General features: G+C 56.3%; 1 protein-coding gene across 2 annotated transcripts; it reads left to right on the top strand.

Moving 5' to 3' along the window:
• The first annotated feature begins 17 nt into the window (after positions 1–17).
• PHF19 (PHD finger protein 19) lies at positions 18–20,382 on the top strand. Of its 2 annotated transcripts, XM_040241908.1 has the most exons (16): positions 18–905; positions 1,676–1,771; positions 2,152–2,352; positions 3,002–3,083; positions 6,038–6,133; positions 6,592–6,692; positions 7,202–7,350; positions 8,969–9,064; positions 9,818–9,886; positions 10,088–10,208; positions 12,641–12,708; positions 13,950–14,111; positions 14,879–14,966; positions 15,868–15,953; positions 16,859–16,954; positions 17,917–20,382. In XM_040241908.1, the coding sequence occupies exons 3-16, from the start codon at positions 2,167–2,169 to the stop codon at positions 18,257–18,259; spliced, it is 1,743 nt and encodes a 580-aa protein (XP_040097842.1). In that variant the 5' UTR covers positions 18–905; positions 1,676–1,771; positions 2,152–2,166; the 3' UTR covers positions 18,260–20,382. The 2 variants fall into 2 exon arrangements, with proteins under 2 accessions (XP_040097842.1, XP_040097833.1); XM_040241899.1 differs by having other exon boundaries at positions 18–1,771.
• Positions 20,383–23,164: the final 2,782 nt, after the last annotated feature.

The following is a 23,164-nucleotide window of genomic DNA, read 5'->3' as shown; positions in this document are numbered from 1 at the left end:
GGGGGGGGCGTGTGTGACAGGTCGCTGTTCCCGTGCCCCAAATCTTTACTTTTCCTGTTTGGTGGGGGCACGGGCCTGGAGATCGACGGGGCCGTTTGGGATTTTGCTCACGTCCGAAGTCAGGCTGCAGCAGGATGGGGATGGGGGGAGGCCTGGCGTCGGAGCGATTGAAGATCGGAGCGCTTGAACCCGAAGAGGGGTCCTTCTGCAAGCGTTTTCCCCTCCCGAACACCCTTTTTAAAAAGCCAACGGCCGCCCTGGGAGAGGCCCCGGCGCATGAATCATCCTCGCTTCCTGCCCCCGCCCGGCCCCGCGCTCCGGGTGCCGCGGATTTGAACTGGACGCCGACGAGAACCCGCAAACAGGCATTTCTTTGCAGATGGGTTTGAATCAGCCAATCACAGCCCGCGGGGGCCCGCTCCGGGAGGATGGAGGCGCGGGTGGAGGGGGGGCCCGCCACCCGAGGGCCCCCGCCCGGTCAGGGAGGGGGGTGCGGCGACTGGGCCTGCTCCCAGCGGCGCGGCGGGGGAGGAAGTGTCAGTTTGTGAACCTGCCGCGGGCCCGGGCCAGGCCCGGCGGGGCAGGACCTTGCAGCGCCCGGCAGCCAGGTGGCAGGGAGAAGGCAGAGATTTGGACCGCACACCCTGCCCAGCGCCTGTGCGCTGTGCCCTGGAGAGGAGGGAGGAATTGGGCGGGGGGAGGGAAGAGGATGCGGCCGCGCCACCATCTGGAGAGTGAAGACCCCAGCAATGCCCTGCGTGCCCCGGGGCCCTTGACATGCACACACATGTGCTCCGTTTCCTATACTCACCGCCACAGAGCTGTAGACATCAAACACCGTCTCACAGGAGCACACACGCACTCACACGGAAACACACACACAACTGTCTCCCTGTAATCTACAGGTAATCATAACCCCAGGTGCCCAGCGCCTGGGCAGAGAAGGAGGGGACTGGCATAGTGGGTGCAGGGAGCAGAGGGGGCTGTGCTTAGCGGAGAGTGTGTGGGGCCGCCTGGAGTCTGGTGAGCCCGGATTGAGGAGGAGAGGGCCTTGTGGTGGGGGACTTTGAATGCCACTGAAGGCTTTGGGGAACCACAGAAGGTTTCTGGGAGAAGAAGATGGGAATTGTTGGCCCTGGGGAGGAGTCTGGTGGGGAGGCAGGAAGACAGGGAGTGGCCTGTTTAGCACTGTGCCTAGGTGGTACCATTCTGCATCCCAGGTGCCCAGCAGCTGAGTGAGCATGAAACAGGTATTGAATGAATGAATGGCCTGGGCAAGATGAGGCCTGAACTCGGACCAGGCCAGGGAGATGGGCCAGAGGAGGCCAGAAATCACTGTGCTGGAAGTTGGCTGCTTGTGGCAGCTCATCGGTTGGAGAAGTCAAAGATGCTGGGGTGTTCTGGGGACCAGAGTAGTACCGTTAGCAGGAAGTGGGAAAGCAGCTGGAGGCAGGGGGTTCCATAGGATGGTGAGAGACAGATGTAGAGAGGTTGGCATGGCGATGACTTCACTGCTTGGAGCCAATTTGCTTCTGAGTAAAAGCATAAGTGAGTTTAAATGTCCCAGAATTGGTTTCCATTAAATCATCCCATAACTGAGAACAGAAAAGGAGATTACAGAAGACACAGATGCTATGTCTATACCAGTTCATAAGCCACCAGTTTTCCTTTCTAGGTGAGTTTTCTCCAGCTAGCTCTTGGGGGAGGGAGCAGGGGTCTGAAAACCTCCCACTGCTCTCCTGGAGAAGGCCCTCCACTCAGAAAACACGGGGTCTGTTTGCTTTAGGGATAAAACCTCTGGCTCCAAATCCAAGGGGTATGGTTCAGATCCCCCCCATACACACCTGGGCAGGAGGATTTTGCTCTGTGGTTGGTTGAAAGAGTCGCTCTATGTACAAGGCTGCGTGGTAGGGGTGAGGCAAGTGCAGAGTATAGAATCGGCTCATCTGGTTAAGGACCATGGCTCTGCCCCTGAACCCAGAGCCACTTCCCCTTGCCAGACTTCAGTTTCCTGACCTGTAAAATGGGAATAACATCCAGTGAGATGGTAAAAGCATCTGGCGCAGCACAGGTTACATAAATGGTTACTGCTTTCCTCTCTCCCCTCTCTCCTGAAGTAAGGAGTAAAAATCCTGTTCCTTTCTCTTCCAGTGTCAGTGGAAGCTGATGGAGAATCGAGCTCTGGACCCAGGGACTCGGGACTCCTATGGTGCCAACAGCCACCTCCCTAACAAGGGGGCCCTGGCAAAAGCCAAGAACAACTTCAAAGACTTGATGTCCAAGCTGACGGAGGGCCAGTATGTGCTGTGCCGGTGGACAGATGGACTGTATTATCTTGGGAAGATCAAGAGGGTAAACCCTTCCTCCCTGGCCCCAGTTCCCCAGGCTTAGCATCTCTCTGCTCATCCCTGGTCCCAGCCTCAGACCAGGGCTGGAGGATAGGAGATTGCTGGCAGGTTCCTGCTGTGCCCCCCTGCTCCAAAGCTGAAAGTAGAAGGAGGCAGAGCCTGCAAAAGCAGGTGCCATCCTTAGGGCACCTGAGGACATCTTTGGACAAGTGCTCTGTGTGCCTACAAAACAAAACAAAATCAGGTTGGAGAGATCATTTGGCCTCGGTATTCCCACCAAGTTGCTGTCACCAAGCCCCTCGATGCCCAACTCCAGGGAGTGGGCATGCACAGCCCTCAGGACCGCCATTCTCCTTCTGGCCTGGCTCTACTTTTTGGAGCATAGAGTGACTCTTTGTGACCCCATGGACTATTCCAGTCCATAGAATTCTCTAGGCCAGAATACTGGAGTGGGTTGCCATGCCCTCCTCCAGGGGCTCTTCCCAACACAGGGATAGAACCCAGGTCTCCTGCATTGCAGGCAGATTCTTGGAGCACAAGGAGGGAGTCTGATCTCTGTGCCCTGTGGGGGCAGAGATGGGAGAGGAAGGCCGTGTTCCAGTGGCTTTTCCCCACCTACTGTCTCACCCTGCTCCTCCTTCTCTCTGCTCCAGGTCAGCAGTTCTAAGCAGAGCTGCCTCGTAACTTTTGAAGATAATTCCAAATACTGGGTCTTATGGAAGGACATACAGCATGGTGAGTATTCCTGTGACTCCTCACCCCTGCCCCACCCCTGGTCCACTCTCCTCTTCTGCCTCCGTTTTCTTCCTTCTCTCCTTCTGTCTCTTAACTTCCAGCATCTGGCCGTGTCCTTGGAGATTACCAGTTGTACGTTTATACGAGAACTCATTTATGATACCTGTCACCCTCTTGAGCATTCATCCCTCATGCGGGAGGCAGGCAGATGGAGAAGGCAGCTTGAGGAGGGGTGGGAGAGCAGGGTTGGGTCCCAGGCCTGTGTGTATTTCCCGGCTGCCCAAAGCTCTGGGTCCCTCTGGGGCTAGGAACAGAAGGGGCCCAGGCAATCGGAATTGAAACCTTTCGGTGCAAACACAGTGTCCTCTATCAGCATGTTAAAAAACTAGGAGGCAGCTGTCTCCGTGGGGGAGAGACCCACCAAGCCTGGAGCAGGCAGCGTGATGATGACATAGCAGGATGGAGCTGGGCCCGTTTCCAGGGCTGAAAGGGAGCTGGGTTGGGTATCACCCCTGCCCTCGGAGGGCTGACACTGTCTTACAGAGATGACAAACTGGGGGCATTCTTGCCACCATTTCCCCTGCCATGTGCGTGACAGACATCACTGATCAATCACAACACTCATTTTCAACATGGAGCGCCAGGCAGCCACTCCCAATGAGTTACCATGTGGGAACAGACGTTTTTGCCATTTATGCTCTAACAGGAGGACTGACATGGTGGTATGTGAGGAAGAGGCAGGTTTTGGAGCCCGCCTTAAACAAGGCCTGGTCCTACCAGGCCTCCCCGATGGCTCAGCAGTAAGGAATCCATTTGCAATGCAGGAGACACAGGCCATACGAGTTTGATCCTCTGGGTCAGGATGATCCCCTGGAGAAGGGAATGGCAACCCGCTCCAGTACTCTTGCCTGGGAAATCCCATGGACAGAGGAGCCTGGCAGGCTGCAGTCCATGGGGTCTCAGAGTCGGACACGACTTAGCAACTATACCACCACCAGTGCTGTTGAGTTGCAGGGAGTCAGTTTCTGAAGAAACTGTTACCGTAACAGATGATATCAGGAGCTTGCCAAGCAAAGACCACAGGACCCAGCCAGTTAGAAGAGTTTCCAGGCTGCCTTTTTCTCCAAGATGTTGTGGCTAATGCAGGCTGATGCTTCTCCAGGCTCTTCTCACCCTAAATGTACTATTTCAAGATCCAAAGCAATGAGGGTCTCCTCTCCTGGGCTGCCTTCTTATCGAAAGCAGAAGGAGCCAGCCGATGAGGAAAGACTGTTCACCTTAGCAAACCGTGAATGGAAGGCCCGCTGTGTGCCAGGCACCAAGAAGGAGCTACGTGGCTCCCAGATCACTGCTCCTCACGGAGGACAGGGGCCCTCTGCTTTCACCCAGGATGGGAGCACAAGGCTGAGCCTTCTGCAGGTCCTGATCCATGGCTTCATTAAGCCAGGGGACACTTGCTGAGACCACGGTGCTCTTGGTACTCTTAAGAAATATAACTGCTGTCAACTGGCGAATGGTCATTTAGTATCTAATAAGTAGTAAAGGAACGGAAAGTAAAACAATTAGTATAATAAGCCAGCCTATTTTTATTTCCTTTTCTAATCATATGAATGTGATTTTACATGAATTCCTGAGATTCAAACTTTTCATTTTTTAAGTAACTGCTTTATTTTCCTGGGATCATATTCAGGAGTAAGAGGCAAGAGACCATTTATTCAACAAACATGGCTTGAACATGTGTGACGTGCCACACCCACGTGAGGTCCTGGGTACACAGATGAACAGATGCCTTTTCTGTCCTTACCGAACTGTCCGTCTGCTGAGGGAAATGAGACTGAAACACATGAACTTCACACACAAACACATGTTCATTCTTCAACATCAAACTTCAAAGGAAAAAAAAAGAGATGGAACCTGTAGATTAAAAGCTATTGAACAAACTTAAAATTGTCATGGACCATTGAGACAATTAGAAATGTGAACACTGAATTTGTTGATGATATTAAGAAATTATTTTTAATATTTGGGTTCCATGGAGGCACTAGTTCTTTTTTTTTCTTTAAGAGAGCAGTGATCTTTCAGAGATGCCTACTGAAATATTTATGGAAAATGATTGGCTATTTGGGGCTTGATTCACAATAAAACAGGAGGGGTAGTGGGTGGGAATATAGTCAAAACAAGACTGGCTGTGAATTCGTGACTGTTGATAACACGGAGTTTCATTATAACATTTTATTATTATGCCATAATAAATGGTTAAAAGTTATTTACCATAAAAAACTGTAACAAATCAGGTTAAATTAAGCAGGAGAGGCAGCGTGCTGTTGTCAAAAGAACAAATGATCTGGGGGACTTCTCTGGTGACCCAGTGGCTAAGACTCCGTGCTCCTGATGCAGGGGGCCCAGCTTCAATCCCTGGTCGGGGAACTAGATCTGACATGCCTCAACTAAAAGAGAACCCTTGCCACAATGAGTATTAAAAGATCCTTCATGCTGCAACTAAGACCCTGCATATCCAAATAAATAAATACTAAAAAAAAAAAATTATTTGGGACTTCCCTAGTGGTCCAGTGGTTAACACTCTGGGCCTCTAATGCAGGGGACATGGGTTCAATCCTTGGCTGGGGAACTAAGATCCTGCATGCCTTGAGGTGTGGCCAAAACAAAACAAAAATCAAATGAGTTGATGTCAAAACAGCGGTGGATTTGAATCCCCCTTCTCCTGCTTTCTAGCCGAGCAAGGGACTTAACTGCTCTGAGCCTCAGTTTTCCCCATCTTTAGAATGGTGTGCTGGTCACAGGCAGCTCAGAGTGGTTGGAGAGTCAGCCTCTGGGGCCCAACACTCAGACCCAGAGGCGTGGCACCTGGACTGTGCTTTTAAGACCGCGGGTCATTCCCACGAACGGTCATTCCCATGAACCCAAGCTGACCACGCAGGGCCCCTTTCTTTCAGCTGGTGTTCCAGGGGAGGAGCCCAAGTGCAACATCTGCCTGGGGAAGACGTCAGGGCCCCTGAATGAGATCCTCATCTGTGGGAAGTGCGGCCTGGGTGAGTGCTACTGGACCTGGGGGTCCCCCGCTGGCTCGGGAACCGCTCTGCGTCCGATCCTCGATCCTCGGGGCCTCAGCTGGCTTCCTCTTTCTCTTGGTGGGGCAGAGTGACAGGGGGCCAGTCTCTGGGAATAGGGGCCCAGGGAGGTGATGCTGGGGGAGAGCTGGGGCTTCTAGAAAGTGAGAGACGTTAGGCGCTTTGGAGCTCCGAGGGGTGGGAAGGATGGGTGACAGAGATGGAGCACAGAGGCTGGAGTCAGACCTTGTGTGCTGCCCGCACTGGGCCCATGCTGGCTTTGAGTGGCCTGCTTGGAGCCCAGCTTGGCTGCTGTGCCAACCAGTAAGTACCCTGGCAGCTGGCAGGCACACGGTTCCCAGCACTCGCCGCCGCCCTCCGCAGCCTGGGGCCGCTGCTCCCTCGTGGGCCCTCACCGCCCTCCTTTGCCCGGCTCCTAGGTTACCACCAGCAGTGCCACATCCCCATAGCGGGCAGTGCCGACCGGCCCCTGCTCACACCTTGGTTCTGCCGACGCTGCATCTTCGCGCTGGCTGTGCGGGTGAGCCCTCCATTCTTCCCACTTGCCCGCCCCCCTCCCTCCAGTCTGGAAGCCCAGAGACTCTCTGGACTCAGGCCTGACTCCTGGTCACAGCGCCTGGCTTGGGAGGCAGACAGCGGCTGCCACTTACCGGCTGTATGCCCTTGCCGGTTCCTTAGCCTCCCTGAGCCTGTTTCCTCCGCTGCTAAATGGATACAGTTTTGGTGTCAGGTGTAGGCCCCAACAAATAGCGCTTCGCTAGGAACAGAAAAGTCCGCGTAAGCGCCCACTGTCCATATATACTGGCTCTTGTGACTTATTGTTCTGCTTATTCCTGTTAATACTACTGAAAATGCAGACCCTTGGGGATAGAGAGAGCATGGATCTGAGATCGATGAGAAGAGGATCCGTGCGTTTCTGACTACACTGGAAACGCTTGCCCACCTGGTCCGGCATTAGCCTTGATGGGGATCCCCGTGTGGCCCAGCTGGGACCCCCGGCGGGTGACTCCGGCCCTCCTCTCCCCGCAGAAAGGCGGCGCGCTGAAGAAGGGCGCCATCGCCAGGACGCTGCAGGCCGTGAAGATGGTGCTGTCCTACCAGCCCGAGGAGCTCGAGTGGGACTCCCCCCATCGCACCAACCAGCAGCAATGCTACTGCTACTGCGGCGGGCCGGGAGAGTAAGGCCGCGGGGCGGGCCGGGGCGGGGCCTCCCCGGCGGGCGTGGTCTTCCCCGATGGGCGGGGCTTCAGGGAGGCAGGGGCGCGGCTGCCTGGGGTAGCCAGACCCCCAGAGAGGAGCTCGCAGCCTCCCACAGGCTCGCGAGGCTGGAGAGCCAGAGGCTAGCACTAGGGGGCGGGGGGGCGCTGGGGGTGGAGGTTTTCTTGGGGCTCCATGGAAGAGAAGGAAGTGTCGAACAGTGGTTAACAGCCTGCTCCCACACTCTCCCAGCCCCTTACAGCTATGCTGTCCCTGAGCTCTGTGCTCATCGTAGCTGCCCCGTGGCTTGGGGGTTGTGCGTAGAGCGTGATTTAGCTCATTCGTGTAAAGGCTCACAGAGTGCCTGGCACTTGGCAAGCACTTAATAAATGTGAGCTCTTACTGTTGGTGCGTGGATGTTTGGATAAACCTTTCCATCATCAGAAGCTGTGAAACAGGTTGCTGTGAGAGATGAAGGTCCTTTTCCCTGGAGGTGTGCAGGCAGGGATTGGGCGTGTTTGAGAATGCTTTGGAGGGGGTTCTCACCCTAACTATAGAACAGGCGCCTTTGATTCTTCCTTGTGGCCTGGGCCTGCGTATAGCCATGGGCGATTGAGCCGGTTCCCTTGGGCTGACTGCACCAACCTTGTGGGAGGAACCACAGCAGTGAGAGATGGAACCTCTGCTCGCAGGGAACAGCCCACAGGGCGCCCTGAAGTCCTGAGTCTCAGCGCCCAGTTCTGGGCAAGCCGTGGGGGTCTGAAGGCCGTGCTTACGACCTAGCTGGGTGATTTGGGCAAGTCACCTGAAGTGCTTCATCTCAAGTGAGATTAATAACCTTGGCCCCATCACCTTCTGTGGGTGTTGTGGGGCCTTTGGGATTACCGGTGGAGACATAGAGACCTTCGCAGCACTGAGGCGGTGGTTCTTGATGCTTACCGGGCAGAGTTGCTCGGGTGATTGTCAAATATGCATCTCCCAGGGGCTGCCCCAAAGACTGAGGAGACCTGGAACCTTCTGCCTTTTAACCTAGACTCCAGGTGGTCCATGGACCACACCTGTCAAGGTGTGAACTGAGCATTGTTAATTAAGAAAATACCTTTTTTGGTTTTCATTCTTATTCAGTGAGTAGTTGTTGAGTGGTTGTAACAGGATGGATACAGCCTCACGTGAGGGGCTCACAGGAGCCTTTATTTTCCCATGAAATGGCCTGAGCAAACCTTCCCCCATCAGTGGTGTTTGGGAAGCAATGTGTGGGGCACAGACCCGAGAAGGGGGCTCCAGTGTGTAACAAAGAGCATGGGCTCTGAAGTCAGGAGGCTAGGATCTGAGTCACTCTCCACCCCTTGCCTCCTGAGCAACCTCGAACAAGCTATGTATAAAACGGGAACAGAGGCCCGTGTTTGACCGCTTGGTGAGAGCAGATGATATCATGTTATGTCCTGCTGCTCGGGCCTTCCCGGCACAGCCCAGGGCTTGGTAACTGTGAGTTCCCTTCCGTTTCCCCCGCTGGGAGGCAAGTCTGTTGGGGAGGGTTGCTGAGGCCGACTCCTGGCGGGGGCGTGGGCCTGGCTGACCCCGGCTCCTCTGGCTCTCCAGATGGTACCTGCGGATGCTGCAGTGTCACCGCTGCAGACAGTGGTTCCACGAGGCCTGCACCCAGTGTCTCAACGAGCCCATGATGTTCGGTGACCGGTAGGTGCTGGTCTGGTCTGCCTCGGCCTCGGGGTTGTGGGGGGCACGGGGGCAGAAGCTGCAGCAACTCCTTCAGATTGCATGCCAGACCTCAGAACCCTGGGCTCCGGGACAGCGTAGCCTCCTGTCTACGGAGGCTGCTCAGGGTTGGGAGGTCTTCCCAGCAGAGGGACTGGCTGAACCACATCCCCAGTCTCCACTGACTTGCGGGGACCTTAGACAAAGCCCTGCCTTCCCCAAGCCCCAGTCTCTTGAAGGGTCTGGGAAGCGGGAGGGACACAGGCCTGCCCCACCCCTGCCCAGGATTGTTGGAGGAGCCACAGCGGGGGTGGATGACTTGATTTGGCCTCTAACCAGGCAGCTAAGCTAGTAGAAGGTGTATGTGTGTCAAACCAGATACTGCGTGTGTCTTGGCTGGTGCCTCGTGTGGTCTGTGACTGAAGTAGGTGTGCGTGCGTGCGTGTGCACACGTGTGTGTCTGTCTCTGTCTCTCTCAGGCAGAGGGGGAGAGGGGGCCCCTGCAGCCCAGCCTTGTTCAGCTCCCTCTGAGCTCAGCCACAGTCCAGGGCAGTGCTGTTTGGGAAAGGGTTTGAGGTAGAGGTTGGAAGGGGTGGGGGAACAGTTCTTGGTCCCTGTTCTGTCCCATCTTTGTCCCCTCCTCGGAGGGGATGAAGACAGCGCCGACCGTGAACGGCAGCTGGGGACCAGGGTGCAGAGCCCCTCCTACCACTGGGCCCCTTTTCACCCCCACAGGTTCTACCTGTTCTTCTGCTCCGTGTGCAACCAGGGCCCAGAATACATTGAGAGGCTGCCCCTGCGATGGTGAGAGGGTGGGGCTTGGCCCAGGCCCCCTCCTGGCCCCTCTCAGCTTCTCCCCTCCCGCGTCGCTCCGGGAACAATTCTGCCTCCAGCCCCCAGGTCCCAGCCTTGCCCCTGCCCTTCAGCCTGGGTCCAGGGCGTTGCAACCCTGGCTGCCCAGGCTGCCGCCTCAGGCTGGCCCCACCTCCGTGCACCCTTGCCCAGGGTCGATGTGGTTCACCTGGCCCTCTACAACCTGGGCGTGCAGAGCAAGAAGAAGTACTTCGACTTTGAGGAGATTCTGGCCTTCGTTAACCATCACTGGGAGCTCCTGCAGCTTGGCAAGGTATGCACGGCCGTGGGCCGTGAGGATGGAGAGAATCCTTTCCACAGTGGGGTGCCCTGAGTCCAGAGGGGTGAAGGCTGTGCCCGGGGTCACACAGTGCAGAACCAGGGTCTGGGTCTCTGAGCACAGCTCTTCGGGAACACTGCCTGCCTGTGAGGCCTGTTGAGCGGGTACCAAGGTCCAGTCTTTGAACTGCTGTATCCCTGAGTCCAGGCTTCTGAGCCTGGGCCCTGCAAGGGGCTTCCTGACCCAGGCTTTGGTAGTAGGTGGCTTAGGGCCTCACCGACTCAGCGTAGGGAGCTGGGGGTCAAGTCTGGCTGGAGAAGGCCTCTCTGCAATGACCCACTCCAAATTGCCTGGCTAGGATGGAAAGTGAAGTGGGCCTGCCCCCTGCTGGCTGTACTCTGAATAGCAGTGTATTCAGAGTATACTCTGAGTACTCTGAATTCTCAGGGGTATTCACCAGGGGTCCCGGGAGCTGGGAGTCACTAAGTGAAGTAACAGACTAGAGACTTCCAGGATTTCAGAGGTGGACAGCCACTTGCTGGTGACCGCACAGCTTTGGAGCTGAGCCAGGGCCTGCCCAACCACTTCCCCGGTAGGGCCATGCCGCCTTCCGTGACACCCTCAGACCCTGTCCACCATATCCATAGGGAGGCGTCCTCTCTACTGACTGCCCAAATCCTTTCATGAAACGGGATTTTTTTTTTAAGTAATCTTTATTCTTGGCAGAAGTTTCTCATGTAATAACATCTTCATTTACAGTGTTTGATAATTTATTAATGATATACATATTAATGTCAAGCCCTAAAAGTTAGGTAGAGCTGATTTTTTTTTAACAAGTTTTTTTTTTCTGATTTATATACATAAAAAAATCCTACATGTTCCTGGTAGAAAATGTTCAAAGTACCAACAAGTATAAGAATGTATACTTAAAACCATATGCCTGCATCACACCACTCAGAGACATCTGTTACTAATGCACACAGGCACACACCGTTCAGTTCTTTCTTCTGCGTCTGTTTTTCTTTTTACATGAGATTATACAGTATTGGCAGTTTTTTATTGAAGTAGAGTTGATTTAAAATATTGCATTAGTTTCAGGTATAGACAGCAAAGTGACTCAGTTATAGTTTATGTATGTATTTCCAGATTATTTTCCACTTTAGGTTGTTACAGGGTGTCGAATATAGTTCCCTGTGCTGTACAGTAAATCCTTGTTGCTTATCTGTTTTATATATAGTAATATGTATCTGTTAATCCAGTACCCTAATTTATCCCTCCCACTTCCTTTTCCTCTTTGGTAGCCGTAAGTTTGCATGCATGCATGCTAAGTCGTGCGGTTGCGTCTGACTCTTTGCAGCCCACCAGGCTTCTCTGTCCATGGGATTCTCCAGGCAAGGATACTGGAGTGGGCTGCCATGCGCTCCTCCAAGGGATATTCCCAACCCAGGGATCGAACTCTCATGTCTCCTGCGTTGGCAGGAGGTTTCTTTACCTCTGGTGCCGCCTGGGAAGCCCAACCATAAGTTTGTGGGAATGTAAATTGGTCCAGCCACTATGGAAAACAGTATGGAGGTTCCTTTAAAAACTGAAAATAGAGCTACCATGGGATCCAGCAATCCCACTCCTGGGCATATATTCAGAAAAGATGAAAACTCTTAAGTTTAAAAGATACACGTGCCCCAGTGGTCATAGCAGCACTGTCCACAATGGCCAAGACACAGCCCAGGTACCCACCAGCAGATGATTGGCTTAAGAAGATGTGTAGATATAAAAAAGAATGGAAATATTCCCATGCGCAGTTCAACATGCATGGACCCAGGGAATATCGCCCTAAGCGAAGTCAGGCAGGCGGAGAAGGACAAACACGTGACTTACGTGTACAATCTAAAAAATAAATAAACCTGTATATAAAGCAGACTCATATACAAGTTTAAGCCCCTTTTCAGCTTACATTGTATCATAAGTACTTTTCCGTATCATGAAAGTTTTTGTCACCACTCTCCGCGGCTGCATTGGCTCCCTCCACAGTTTACTTACTTGTCTCTGTCCTGATGGGTATGCAGTTTTTGTCCCCACGTTTTTCATATTTCCCCATCATTAGGAACATGCTGCAGTGAGCTTTCTTGTATATAAAACTTTGTTGGTGTGTCATGTCCGTACGATAGGATCCATGAAGCACCATTATTGGGTCAAGGGCAGGGACATTTTTAAAGCTCTTGATACATTTACGACAGGAGTTATTCTCCTCATCTACAGATGGGGATGTGAGGTCAGAGAGGTGAAAAGACTTGTCTGAGATCATGGAACAAGTCAGTGGTCCTCACCTAGAGGACTCAGAGCATCCGGGACTTGAGGGGAAGGAGGGGACGGGACTGAGGCCTTCTCGGAGGCCACGTGCCAGGCATGACTGTCCTGCTCCCCCATAGCTCACCAGCACCCCTGTGACGGACCGAGGCCCGCATCTCCTCAATGCACTGAACAGTTACAAGAGCCGGTGCGTACGCGGAAGGACGGAGTGCTGGCGTGGGGTGGGGGCGGGGGCGGGAACCGATGGGCTGCATTCCAAGTGTTTCAAGCGTCCTCCTGCCTCATGACCTTCGTGCCAGCTGTGCTCCCATCTGGACCTCCCTCTGCTTCTCTGTGACTGCATCACCCATCCTTCAAGATCCAGGGAGCACTCACCTTCTTTGGGATGCCTCCCCTGACCACTCCAGCAGCCTGACCCTTTTTGCTGCTGGGTTCAGCTCCATAGGAGGCTGCCCCTCCGCTCTAGCCATCTGGGGTTCTGGGCCAGGCCCTGAGGCCTTGGTTCATTGTCTCGGGTGGGCTGCAGCCTCCTAGCTGTCCTCAGCCCATGTCTTCCAACCTGGACTGTTGAGTTCTTCTTGGGACACATGTCCCCACCACAGGGAGTGCCCAAGCTCCTCACCTCGGCAGTCTGGGCCCCGTCTGATCAGATCCTGCCCACACCTTCCGCCACGGGCCCTGTGTGTGATTTCCTCTGAGTGCTACCCACTCTCGACCCTTTGCTTCCCTCCCTAGTGCTTATGCTCACACTCCTCACCCCAGATGTGCTTCAGTCCCTTTCATTCATTTGCTCCATCAGCGATTGTCTGTTGAACTGTCAGCCCTGTGTAGGTGCTGAGGCCACAGCGAATAAGACACGGTCCCTGCCTGCTGTGAGACCTCCCCAGGCCTCTCTAGAGAGGGTTATCCACTCTGTCTTCCATCTTCTGCTCTGGGGCCCGGACACAGCCCTACCTACGCTTGAGCGCACTGGGCCTCCTGCCGTCTCCATGGACAGTCTCCTGGGGGTAGACTGCAGCGAGGCCCCTCTGAGGCCCCCAGGCAGCTCAGCCCATCACGAAAGGGTGAGGGCACTGCCTGCAGGAGCTCTCCGGATTCCAGGGCTGTGGAACCCTGTGTTGTCACCATAAGGGTCCCCTGGGAGCGGAGTGAGGCCGTCGTCCTGCAGGCAGAAGTCTCGGGGGCTGGCTGAGGCAGAGAAGTAAGGGGAGAGGAGCGCGACGCCCAGATGAGGGAGGACAGGGAGGAGCCACCTGAGCCCCGCCCCGAGCCCGCAGGCCTTGCGGACTCAGTGTCTCCACGGGCTGCTCTGGATTTTAGCGCTGGGTCCGGGGAGGCAGCGAGGGAGGTTTTTAACACTTGGCTCTCCTCCCCAGGAGGATGGACGGACAGGCTCCAGAGCTTTCTCCTCTCCCTGCCCACCCCCAGGTTCCTCTGCGGCAAGGAGATCAAGAAAAAGAAGTGCATCTTCCGCCTGCGCATCCGCGTCCCGCCCAACCCGCCCGGGAAGCTGCTGCCCGACAAGGGCCTGGCGCCCCCCGAGCACGGCGCCGCCTCCGAGCTGCGGAGGAGAGGGAAGAGCAAGCCCGGGTCAGTGCCCGGGACCCCGGGGCGGGGCTGCCTCCGGCCTTGGGCTCTCTGCGCCCCGCTCCAGCGCCAGCCCCCTCCGATCGGCTGTGCGGTGACATCCGAGGGAGCAAGACAGGACTCCCGCCAGTTAGTCCCAGGCGGAGGCGCCCTCGTGGGCCGGTCCGTGGCTAGGCTGGGGCCTGACCCAGGCCCCACTGCCTCCACCACAGCCCCTCGGTGGCCTTGCTCGGAGGGGAAGCTGGGACCCAGTCTTGCTGGCTTAGAACCGAGGCAGCGAGGTGAAGGGCAGTGAGAGTGGGGAAGGGGTCCCTAGCGCTCCTGGCTTCTTCCCAGGTGGCGCTAGTGGTAAAGAACCTGTCTCCAACACAGAGACACAAGCGATGCGGGTTTGATTCCTGGATCGGGAAAGGTCCCCTGGAGGAGGGCATGGCAACCCACTCCAGTATTCTTGCCTGGAGAGTCCCCATGGACAGAGGAGCCTGGCGGGCTACGGTCCATGAAGTCACCAAGAGTCGGACACGACTGCAGTGACATAGCAGCAGCAGCCCCCTTTCCGGGGTGTTGGGGGGTGGGGGGGCAGAGCTCCTGGAAGCCTGGGTGAGGAGAGGTGCCACCACACCTGCCTCCACCTCCCACACCTGCAGCCCCTGCGGCCCGCACTTCCCCAGGGCTCCCCGGGAAGGACAGCCTGTGCCCGCGCTGACCCCACGCCTCCTGGGGCCTTCGGGCTCTGACCGGGCCACCCTCTCTTCTTTCTGTCTCCACAGTTTGCTGCCTCATGAGTTCCAGCAGCAGAAAAGGCGAGTTTATAGAAGAAAAAGATCAAAGTTTTTGCTGGAAGACGCTATCCCCAGTGTTAGTTGCTCGTTTTCTCTCTCTCCACTTTCACATGTAGGGGCCACTCCCACTGGGGATCCCAGCACAGAAAACCGGGTCTCCCAGACCCAGAGACTCTCCCTGAAAGGAGAAAACCGGTCCCTCTGACAGCTGGGTACACAAGAAGGGGCTCCTCCTGTCTCCCCAAGTTCTGCTGAGAACCCAGAGCGGGGCTGGGCCAGGGTGGGTCGCAGCCTTGCCCCGCTGTCCAGGTGGAGAAACTGAGGCCCCGGAGAGCAGTGACTCTGCTGAGGTCACACCCCAGGCGGTGGCAGAGCCTGGCCCAGAACCAGGGCTCTGGAGCTCTCTTGCGTCCACACTGGGGCCCTCGCTGTGGGCAGTAATAGGAGCAGTGCCTCACATCTCCCCTGGACCGTTTATCAGGCGCTTTCATGATCCTCGGGCTTCCCTCATCCCTCAGCTGGTAAAGAAGCCGCCTGCCATGTGGGAGACCTAGGCTCGATCCCTGGGTTGGGAAAGATCCCCTGGAGAAGGGAAAGGCTACCCACGCCAGTATTCCGGCCTGGAGAATTGCATGGAATGTGTAGTCTGTGGGGTCACAGAGAGTCGGACACGCCTGAGCGACTTTCAGAATCCTCATTCCCTTCTGCCATGCTGACACCTCTGGGAGTCAAGCTCGGTAGGGGTGGTTACCCACCTCTGCAGTGGAGGTAACCGAAGCCCACAGATGGGCCGGTCGGACAGTCAGCTAGACAGAGCCAGCCAGGACCAGCCCCGGCGTGCCCTGCCTCCCCGGGCAGGACTGGAGAGAGAGGAAGTGGCAGGCGTGGCCCTCGGGAGGCCCCGGGGCCCAGCGCGGAGAAGGGTGCTGGGGGCGGGGCCCGCTGCTCCCGGCCGACCGCGCCCCCTGTGTCCACAGAGCGACTTCACCTCGGCCTGGAGCACCAATCACCACCTGGCCAGCATATTTGACTTCACGCTGGATGAGATCCAGAGTTTAAAAAGGTAACCGTGAGGGGCCCGGCAGAGAGGGCCGCTCTGGAAACGGGAGTGGAACCGAGCAGGGAGGCGGATGCCCTGTTCCCCCAGCCCTGCAGGGGGCCACACACGGAGCCTTGGAGGATGGGACACACTCCTGGGGTCGCCGAGTTAAAGGCTCTGCGCTGCAGAAGGCTGCCTGAAGGGTCTTTCTGCATCAGGGCCTATGCCTGACACCTCATGCCCACCCCCCACCCCCGGAGGCCTGAGGGGCTCCTGGGGATAGCCCCCGGGGCCCAGCCCTCCCTACACCTCCTGCCCGGCTCTCCCCTGCTGCTTCACACCTGGAGCCAGCCTTGCTGTGGTCACCCGCATTCACGGTCCTCTGGGGAGCCGCCCTGCCCTTCCCCGGGCGCTGGCGGCTCCCTCTGCCCCACAGCACCTCGCCCTCGGTGCTCCCGTGGGTGGGACTGCATCGAGGGTTTTATTCTCCTGGATATTGAAGGTCATCTCGGGCTCTCCTGTAGGTACCAAGTGGGGGAACAAGGACCTCGGTCAGTGAGGCCCGGGCCCCAGCCCCTACTTGCCAGCTGCCAGCTGTGTGACTTTGGCAAAGTTCTCTAACCTCCCTAAGCCGCCGCTGCTTGGCTGTTAGGAGACTCAGAACCCTCTTTATCGTCTCTCGCTGTCACAGTGCTGTGTTGCCGACTGGGGAGGTGGTCAGGGAAGGCCTCTGTGGCCTCTGGGGCTTTGAAGCATTGGTGGGCAGGCAGTGGACGGCAGAGGAGGCGCGCCCGCTGCTGTGGTGGCGGGCAGCTCGGCGGGAAGGGGCTCGGCTGAGAGGATGGGTGCCGGGCGGTGGGACCAGAGATGCCCGGGAAAGCCCTGGGGCCCTGAGGGCTGGCAGCAGGCTCACCCCTCCTCCCCCTCAGCGCCAGCTCAGGCCAGACCTTCTTCTCGGACGTGGACTCCACCGATGCCGCCAGCACCTCTGGCTCTGCTTCCACCAGCCTCTCGTACGACTCCAGGTGAGCTTCCCAGCGCCGCCGGCGCCCCTACTCCCACCTGTGATGAGGGGCTCACCCTGGGCTCCTGTCCGTGTGGGCGTCGGGGGTCTGCTTCCCTGACTCTTCACCTGCTGCCGCACGTGTGGCGCCTCTCGCTGGGCAGTTTCAGATTGGGGTTCTGTCATTCTCGGGGTCTGGCCAACATGTGCCAGGATTTTGTGATGTCTGTGCCTCTGCCTGCAAGGTCCCCAGCCATGGTTCCTGGCTGTCTGAACTGTGTCTGTCTGCTGGGAGTCTTTCTTTAAGGAGCGGAGCCTGACAGAGAGGGGAAATGGTTTCCTGCAAAGTGTAAGGACTGGGAGAGGGGACAGAAGTCCCTAGAAGCCTCGCAAAGGATACCGCGTGCTTCACCGCAGCAGGTCCTCAGCAGCAAAGGGCAGGGGCTGCTGCAAAGCACACGGACCAGCTCTCAGCCGAGGCTCCTTTAACTGTATTCAGGGCACTCGTGGCACTTGCAGGAGAGGAATTAAAAGCGTCAGGCCCGGCGAAGTCCGTCATCTCCAAACACCTCTGGGGTTGTTCTCTGCTGCCGCCTCTGTGTTTTCATGTCCTTCCCCTGTTTCTTAGGCTCTTACTAGCGCTTTGGATCTGGGTTTCTAAGTGTCTGTGAACGTGTACCTCTTCTTTAGTTTCTCTCCCCTCTTCCCTTTTGGGAGGGTGGGTGGGTGGTGGAGACACGTTTGTTTCTTGGACTCAGGCAGCGCTGAGGTCAGTATAAAAGAGTGAGGCTCTGGAGATGGACGCAGCTAGGCTTGGGTCCCGGCTCCGCCACTCCCGGCTGGCACTCTCCCGCTCTGGGGTCTCCTCAGGGCTGCCGTGAGGATTCAGTGAGCTGCCTGGGGCCGGCGGAGCTCAGGGACGGGACTGGTGGGGGTGATCGCATCTCATTCCTATCCTCCCCGCTTCACCCCCTCCCCACGCAGACGGACAGTGGGCAGCCGCAAGAGGAAGCTGGCAGCCAAAGCGTACGTGCCGCTGCGGGCCAAGCGCCGGGCAGCCGAGCCCGGCGGACGCTGCGCCTCGGACAGCAGCGCGGAGGCGGCCTCGGGCCCGGAGCGGCCGGACGAGGGCGTCGACAGCCACACGTTTGAGAGCATCAGTGAGGACGACTCATCCTTGTCCCACCTCAAGTCATCCATCACCAACTATTTTGGCGCAGCGGGGCGGCTGGCCTGTGGGGAGAAGTACCAGGTGCTGGCGCGGAGGGTCACGCCAGAGGGCAAGGTGCAGTACCTGGTGGAGTGGGAAGGGACCACCCCGTACTGAGCAGCCCCCTGAGGAGGCCCGGAGTCCCGGAAACCAAAGGAGAGGCGGTGGGAGCCACAGGCCCCTTGGCCCTCCCCAGGCTGCAGGAGGGAGGGATGCAAGACAGCTCGAGGGCCCAGCCGAGCCCCGCCTGCGCCTCTGCTGTCCCAGTCTGCTCCGGGCCCTCAGGCCCACCACCCCTTCGCCCGTGCCTCTGCGGTCCCGCCGGCTGTCTCCACATGCTCCCTCCAGCTGTTCACCTGCTCCTCCGAGTTAGCATCCCTCCTCACTCTGCGGAGGCCTGCGTCTTCGTGCCCAGTGTGTCCCCTTCCTTCCCCCTTTTGGGCGTGTGCATTTGCACACCCAGCCCTGTCCTGGACATCCTTCACACCCGGCCCATCCGGGGACCACTCCAGGAAGACGAAGTCTTTGAGAAAGACGGGGTGAAGGTGGGTAAGAAGAGGCCTTGTGGAGCTCCTCTCCCCCATTCCCACCCCTCCTCCTGTCCCGGGAGGAGGTGGTGAGGGTGGGAGAACGCCTCTGGGAAGCCTGCGGGGCAGAGACCCTGCGACTCTCAGGATCCGAGGAGGAGGAGGCTGGGTCTCTGCTTCAGAAGGCAGAGGGTGCAGGCTGCGGTGTCGGCTTCCGAGAGCCCCATTCTCCCTTCTCTGGTCACATTCCCTCTCCGTTGCCGTGGAGCGGGGCCTGGCCTTGCAGGCGGGAGGCATGAGGAGGAGAGGTAGCCATGTCCTGCTTGCTACATCTCGGACTGTCTCCTCTGCCTCCTACCCAACACAGCCCAAGGGTGCAGGCACGTGCGCGCAGGCACACAGCACGCACAGCGCTTCCATCTGTGTGCTCACTCTCACCTCCAGGCACACACATGGGTGCCAGCCTCCAGGTGTACACACCACACACACAGCCACACACCCCTTTGGGTGCCAGCCTGGCTCCTGCCCTTGGCTTTCCCTGGGCCCCCTTACGGGCGCCACGTGCTGCAACGAAATGTGAAAGTCCAGCTCGGGCCGGTGAACCAGCTTGGGCCCGAGAGGGAAGCAGGGGGACTCACACCTTCTTCCGTACCCCCTGCCTAGCTCTGAAACTGACAATCACTTTTGGGGGCAGGTTGGGATTTTTTTTTTTAAAGGGCCTGAGTCATTACATCTCCTCAAAACAAGGGAAGCCTTTTGTCAGTGGGAGTACAGAGTTCTTAGAACCGACTTTAAAACTCAGACCCATCTGGAAGGACATCAAAAATGGGAGGGGAAGGAGACCCCTCATTTTTGCTGCTTCCGGAGGCATTAGAAACTGACTCACTTGATTGGAAAGAAGTGCCTTGACTGGGGCGAGGGGTGTGCCAGATGGGGGCCAGCCTTGCCAACTGCTGCCGCGGCCTCCGGCTTGGCTGGGTTTTAGAGGCTGCCAGCTGCGAGGCGAAGGGGCATGAACAGTGAGGGGGCAGCTGCAGGTCTGGAGCTGGTTTTTCCATTATTAGGCCACCCCCCATCTGCGGGCTTTTGGGGCGGGGGGCGGTGAGCGCTCTGACGCCCCTTGCCTCAGGCCCCAGCCCCAGCAGTGCCTTTCAGGCGGGCCCTCACCTGCCAGTGCAGCCCCCACTTCCTCTGCTTCCCAGCCTGGTCCAGGCAGGGACGGCTGGTTGGGCCCAGCTTGCCCCCGTCTCAGCCCCACCCCTGGTGCCACAACGCTCCCTGACAGGGGCCGGGTGGAAGGGAAGCTGAGAAGCCAGCCCCCGCTCAGCCCGGGGGCAGGGGACTGAGAGCCAGTCCCTGGCTTCCTGCCTGGCCCAGAGCACAGCAACCTCCCAGCTCTGCTCCCAGGCTTCTGAGAAGGTGCGGGACGAACACGGCCTGTTGGTGCCCCTGCGCTGCCTCTCCTCAAGCTCCAGAGGCTCTGTCCTGGAATAGGGGGAGGAGGGAGACAGGGTCTTCCCCACGGGGAGGTCAGCGTGAGGCCTGGCGAGGCCACCCTGACTCCATGCCCCAGCGTTTCATTCCTACCTGGCGATAGCTGCATTACTGCCAACTGACCTTATAACCCTGTGCACCTTCAGAAAGATTTATGGTTTTGAATTGCTGCTTTTAATAACATTTGTTATATTAAAATGATAATTCATGTGTCTGATTTACATTTTAAAGGCTCCCTCTGAAGAACGACCTATCATTGCTGTAGTGAAGTATCGGGAAGGTGACGGGGGGCGGTGGGACCCGACCCCTCTCCAATCACCTGCCACTCTGGCACCTGCCACCTTATTCTCTTAGCGGTGTTCTCTTTACCACCAGGACAGAGAACCTTTTTTCTGCTCTGAGGACCCTGCCCATGGCGGGGCAGGAAACATCAGCTGAGAGCCAGAGATAAAAGCTGGGGCCTGAACTTAGAATGTGACCCCGGAAGGATGCCTTAGTACAGGCGCTGTAAAACTTCACGAAGTGCTGGCGGGCACACAGCTGTAGAATCTGAAGTGCGTTCCCAGCCCCGCCCTGTCAGAGTCCTTCGCTTCAGTCCCCTTTCCATACCCCCCACCCCCCGCTTCACCTGCCTGGGAGAATCCCTGCTGGTGTTCAGCCCCCCAGATGCTGACGGAACCACCTCATCAACGTTACAGATTACCACCTTACATAAACTTCTGTAAGTCAGGGGTAGTTTGGAGAGAGAGAAAAAGAGGGGAATAGGAAAAAGCTACAGGCAGATGAAGGACTCGGGCCTAACAACTCTATTTCCAAAGTTAGTGTAGCCTGTTAAACCCTGAGTGTTAATGGCTGACCTTAAAAATTGCTGGCCAATTCTTTACTGTCTGACCTACCAGGGAAGTCCTCGTTAACTACAGCTCCCATTTTTTTTTCCTACCACGCCTCCTGTGACCTTACAACTGCCCTTGGAACAAACCACACTTGAGGCCAGGGCGGGGCGGGGGGCTGTCTCAGAGCTCAGTGAAGGGACAGGTGGGTGGCCCCAGGCCCCCAGAGACTCGGGCTCTAGCCCAGGTTGCACAGCCAGGGGCCCTGGAGACCCCTCTGAGGTGGCTAGTTCTCCCCGGGCTGGAGAGTGCCTGTTTCTGCGTGGTTTAGGTGAGTGCTTACAAACTCGCAACACACATCTGTCTGCCTTTAGAATTTTGGAGCAAGAAATTAGAATTCTCACAAATTCCCTAAATCATAACTTACTCTTAAAATATGTCAAACATTCTTCATACTTTTCCTGTTATTACAGAAATCTGAAAAAAAAAAATCTGTTTAACAAATAGGATTATTAAACTTAGTAGTATTTACAAAGAACTGCAGTCTCTAGGGAATATTTAAACCCTGGAAAACACCAGAGAGCGTTATTGGATAGTATTCAAATGTTAACATTCAAATAGCCTAACAAGGTTAAGAGTACAGACGAGTGTCAGAATTGCCAAATTAAGAATTTATTTTGCTTCCAAAGCTTATTTCTTAGAACACCACTCACAGGATTTGTATAAAGCATACTGCATGTATACATTTCTCACTTGCAGGAGTAACTCAGGGTTTGCAGTGGACAGGGCTGGACAATCCCAGGCAAAAGGAGATGGAAACCACTTCTCTTCTACATTCCTGTCCTGGTTAGGTAACTGTACACTCAACTCTGTATAAGCAACCGCTTCTTGCTCTACTTTTTTATTCGACAGAGATGGGTTCCTTCAAACCAGTAGCACCTTTATGCTTTTAAGCTTCAGTATTCATGGATACTTTTTTACTACTACTTCTCATTTCCTCAACTGATTGATTCTCCCAGGGTTCTGGAGTCAAGAACCATGCTTCTTGAGACGTGCTGGGAAGGAATTCCCGGGTGGAAACCCTGATGTCTAGCCCCCGTGCCCACAGCACACTGAGGGCAGTGTGGTAGAGCTGGGCAAGCCTCTCAGGCTGTTCCCTCATCTACAGAATGAAGACATCATCACCGGCCTCCAGACCTGTGGGGAGAAGGAAACCACACAACATACCAACTCACCACACTGTTAAGGTGGATGTTTTAGGAATGAACAGCTCTTCCTTAGAGATGGCTACAGCAGGCTCTCTGGCCTACAGAGTGACATAGCCAGCCTCTTTAAAAGAGACCGTAAGAGCATCAGATTTAGAGTCAGACACCTGCTTTCATACTTATTTTAAGCATCTCTGCTCTCCAATCTCAGGTTTCAACTGCAAAATGAGGGTAACCTGGGTTACAAGGATAAATGTTAAGACCTAGGACAGTACCTGCAGAGAGAGCTGGTGTTATTTCCTATAGTCAGCTGTGACTGAGGCCAAGGCAGGCCACCAAAAAACAGTTTTCAAAGCACACTCAGCACAGAAAATGAACCAATGACAGTCAGAGACAGGAAAATCTCCTTGAATTAATCCCACTTTAAGGAAGTTCAAGGAAAAATATTTGGATTTTGCCAACCTGGTAAATGAGAAGGTAACTGTGGAAAGTAGAGAAAGCTTTAGTTACTCAAATCCTTGAAACATCAATTTGGGAAATACATGCCAAACCGTGTACAGGAGACCAAGACACTGTCAGCATGCCCCTCCCCTGGCACGACACACAATCCAGGAGATGGGCCAGGATGCACAGGGGCAACAGGACACCAGAGAAGGGGCGACTGCCTTCAACTGGACACCAGGCCCGCAGAGGGGCAGCCACGCTTCTCCAGCACTGGTGCAGAGAGTGTTCAGACAGGGCACCAGCCTGGTATGCCAAGCCATCCACAGGTCCAGGCAGGGGAGGAGAGTGGAGGTGGCAAAGTGAGCTGGGGCAAGGCTCCGAAGGGCCCTGAGGGGGGTCACCCTGCAGCAGAGCCGTGAGGGGGCCGAGGTCAGGCTCTCCTCTCACCCCCCGGGGCTCCACCAGCCCAATGGAGCAGGGTTAGGAGAGCAGCTGATGGAATGAGCAGCCTTGGCTCTCCCC

The sequence above is a fragment of the Oryx dammah genome, unplaced genomic scaffold, assembly GCF_014754425.2.
Source record: "Oryx dammah isolate SB20612 unplaced genomic scaffold, SCBI_Odam_1.1 HiC_scaffold_1, whole genome shotgun sequence".
Taxonomy (NCBI): domain Eukaryota; kingdom Metazoa; phylum Chordata; class Mammalia; order Artiodactyla; family Bovidae; genus Oryx; species Oryx dammah.
This window is presented reverse-complemented; position numbering and strand designations above follow the sequence as displayed.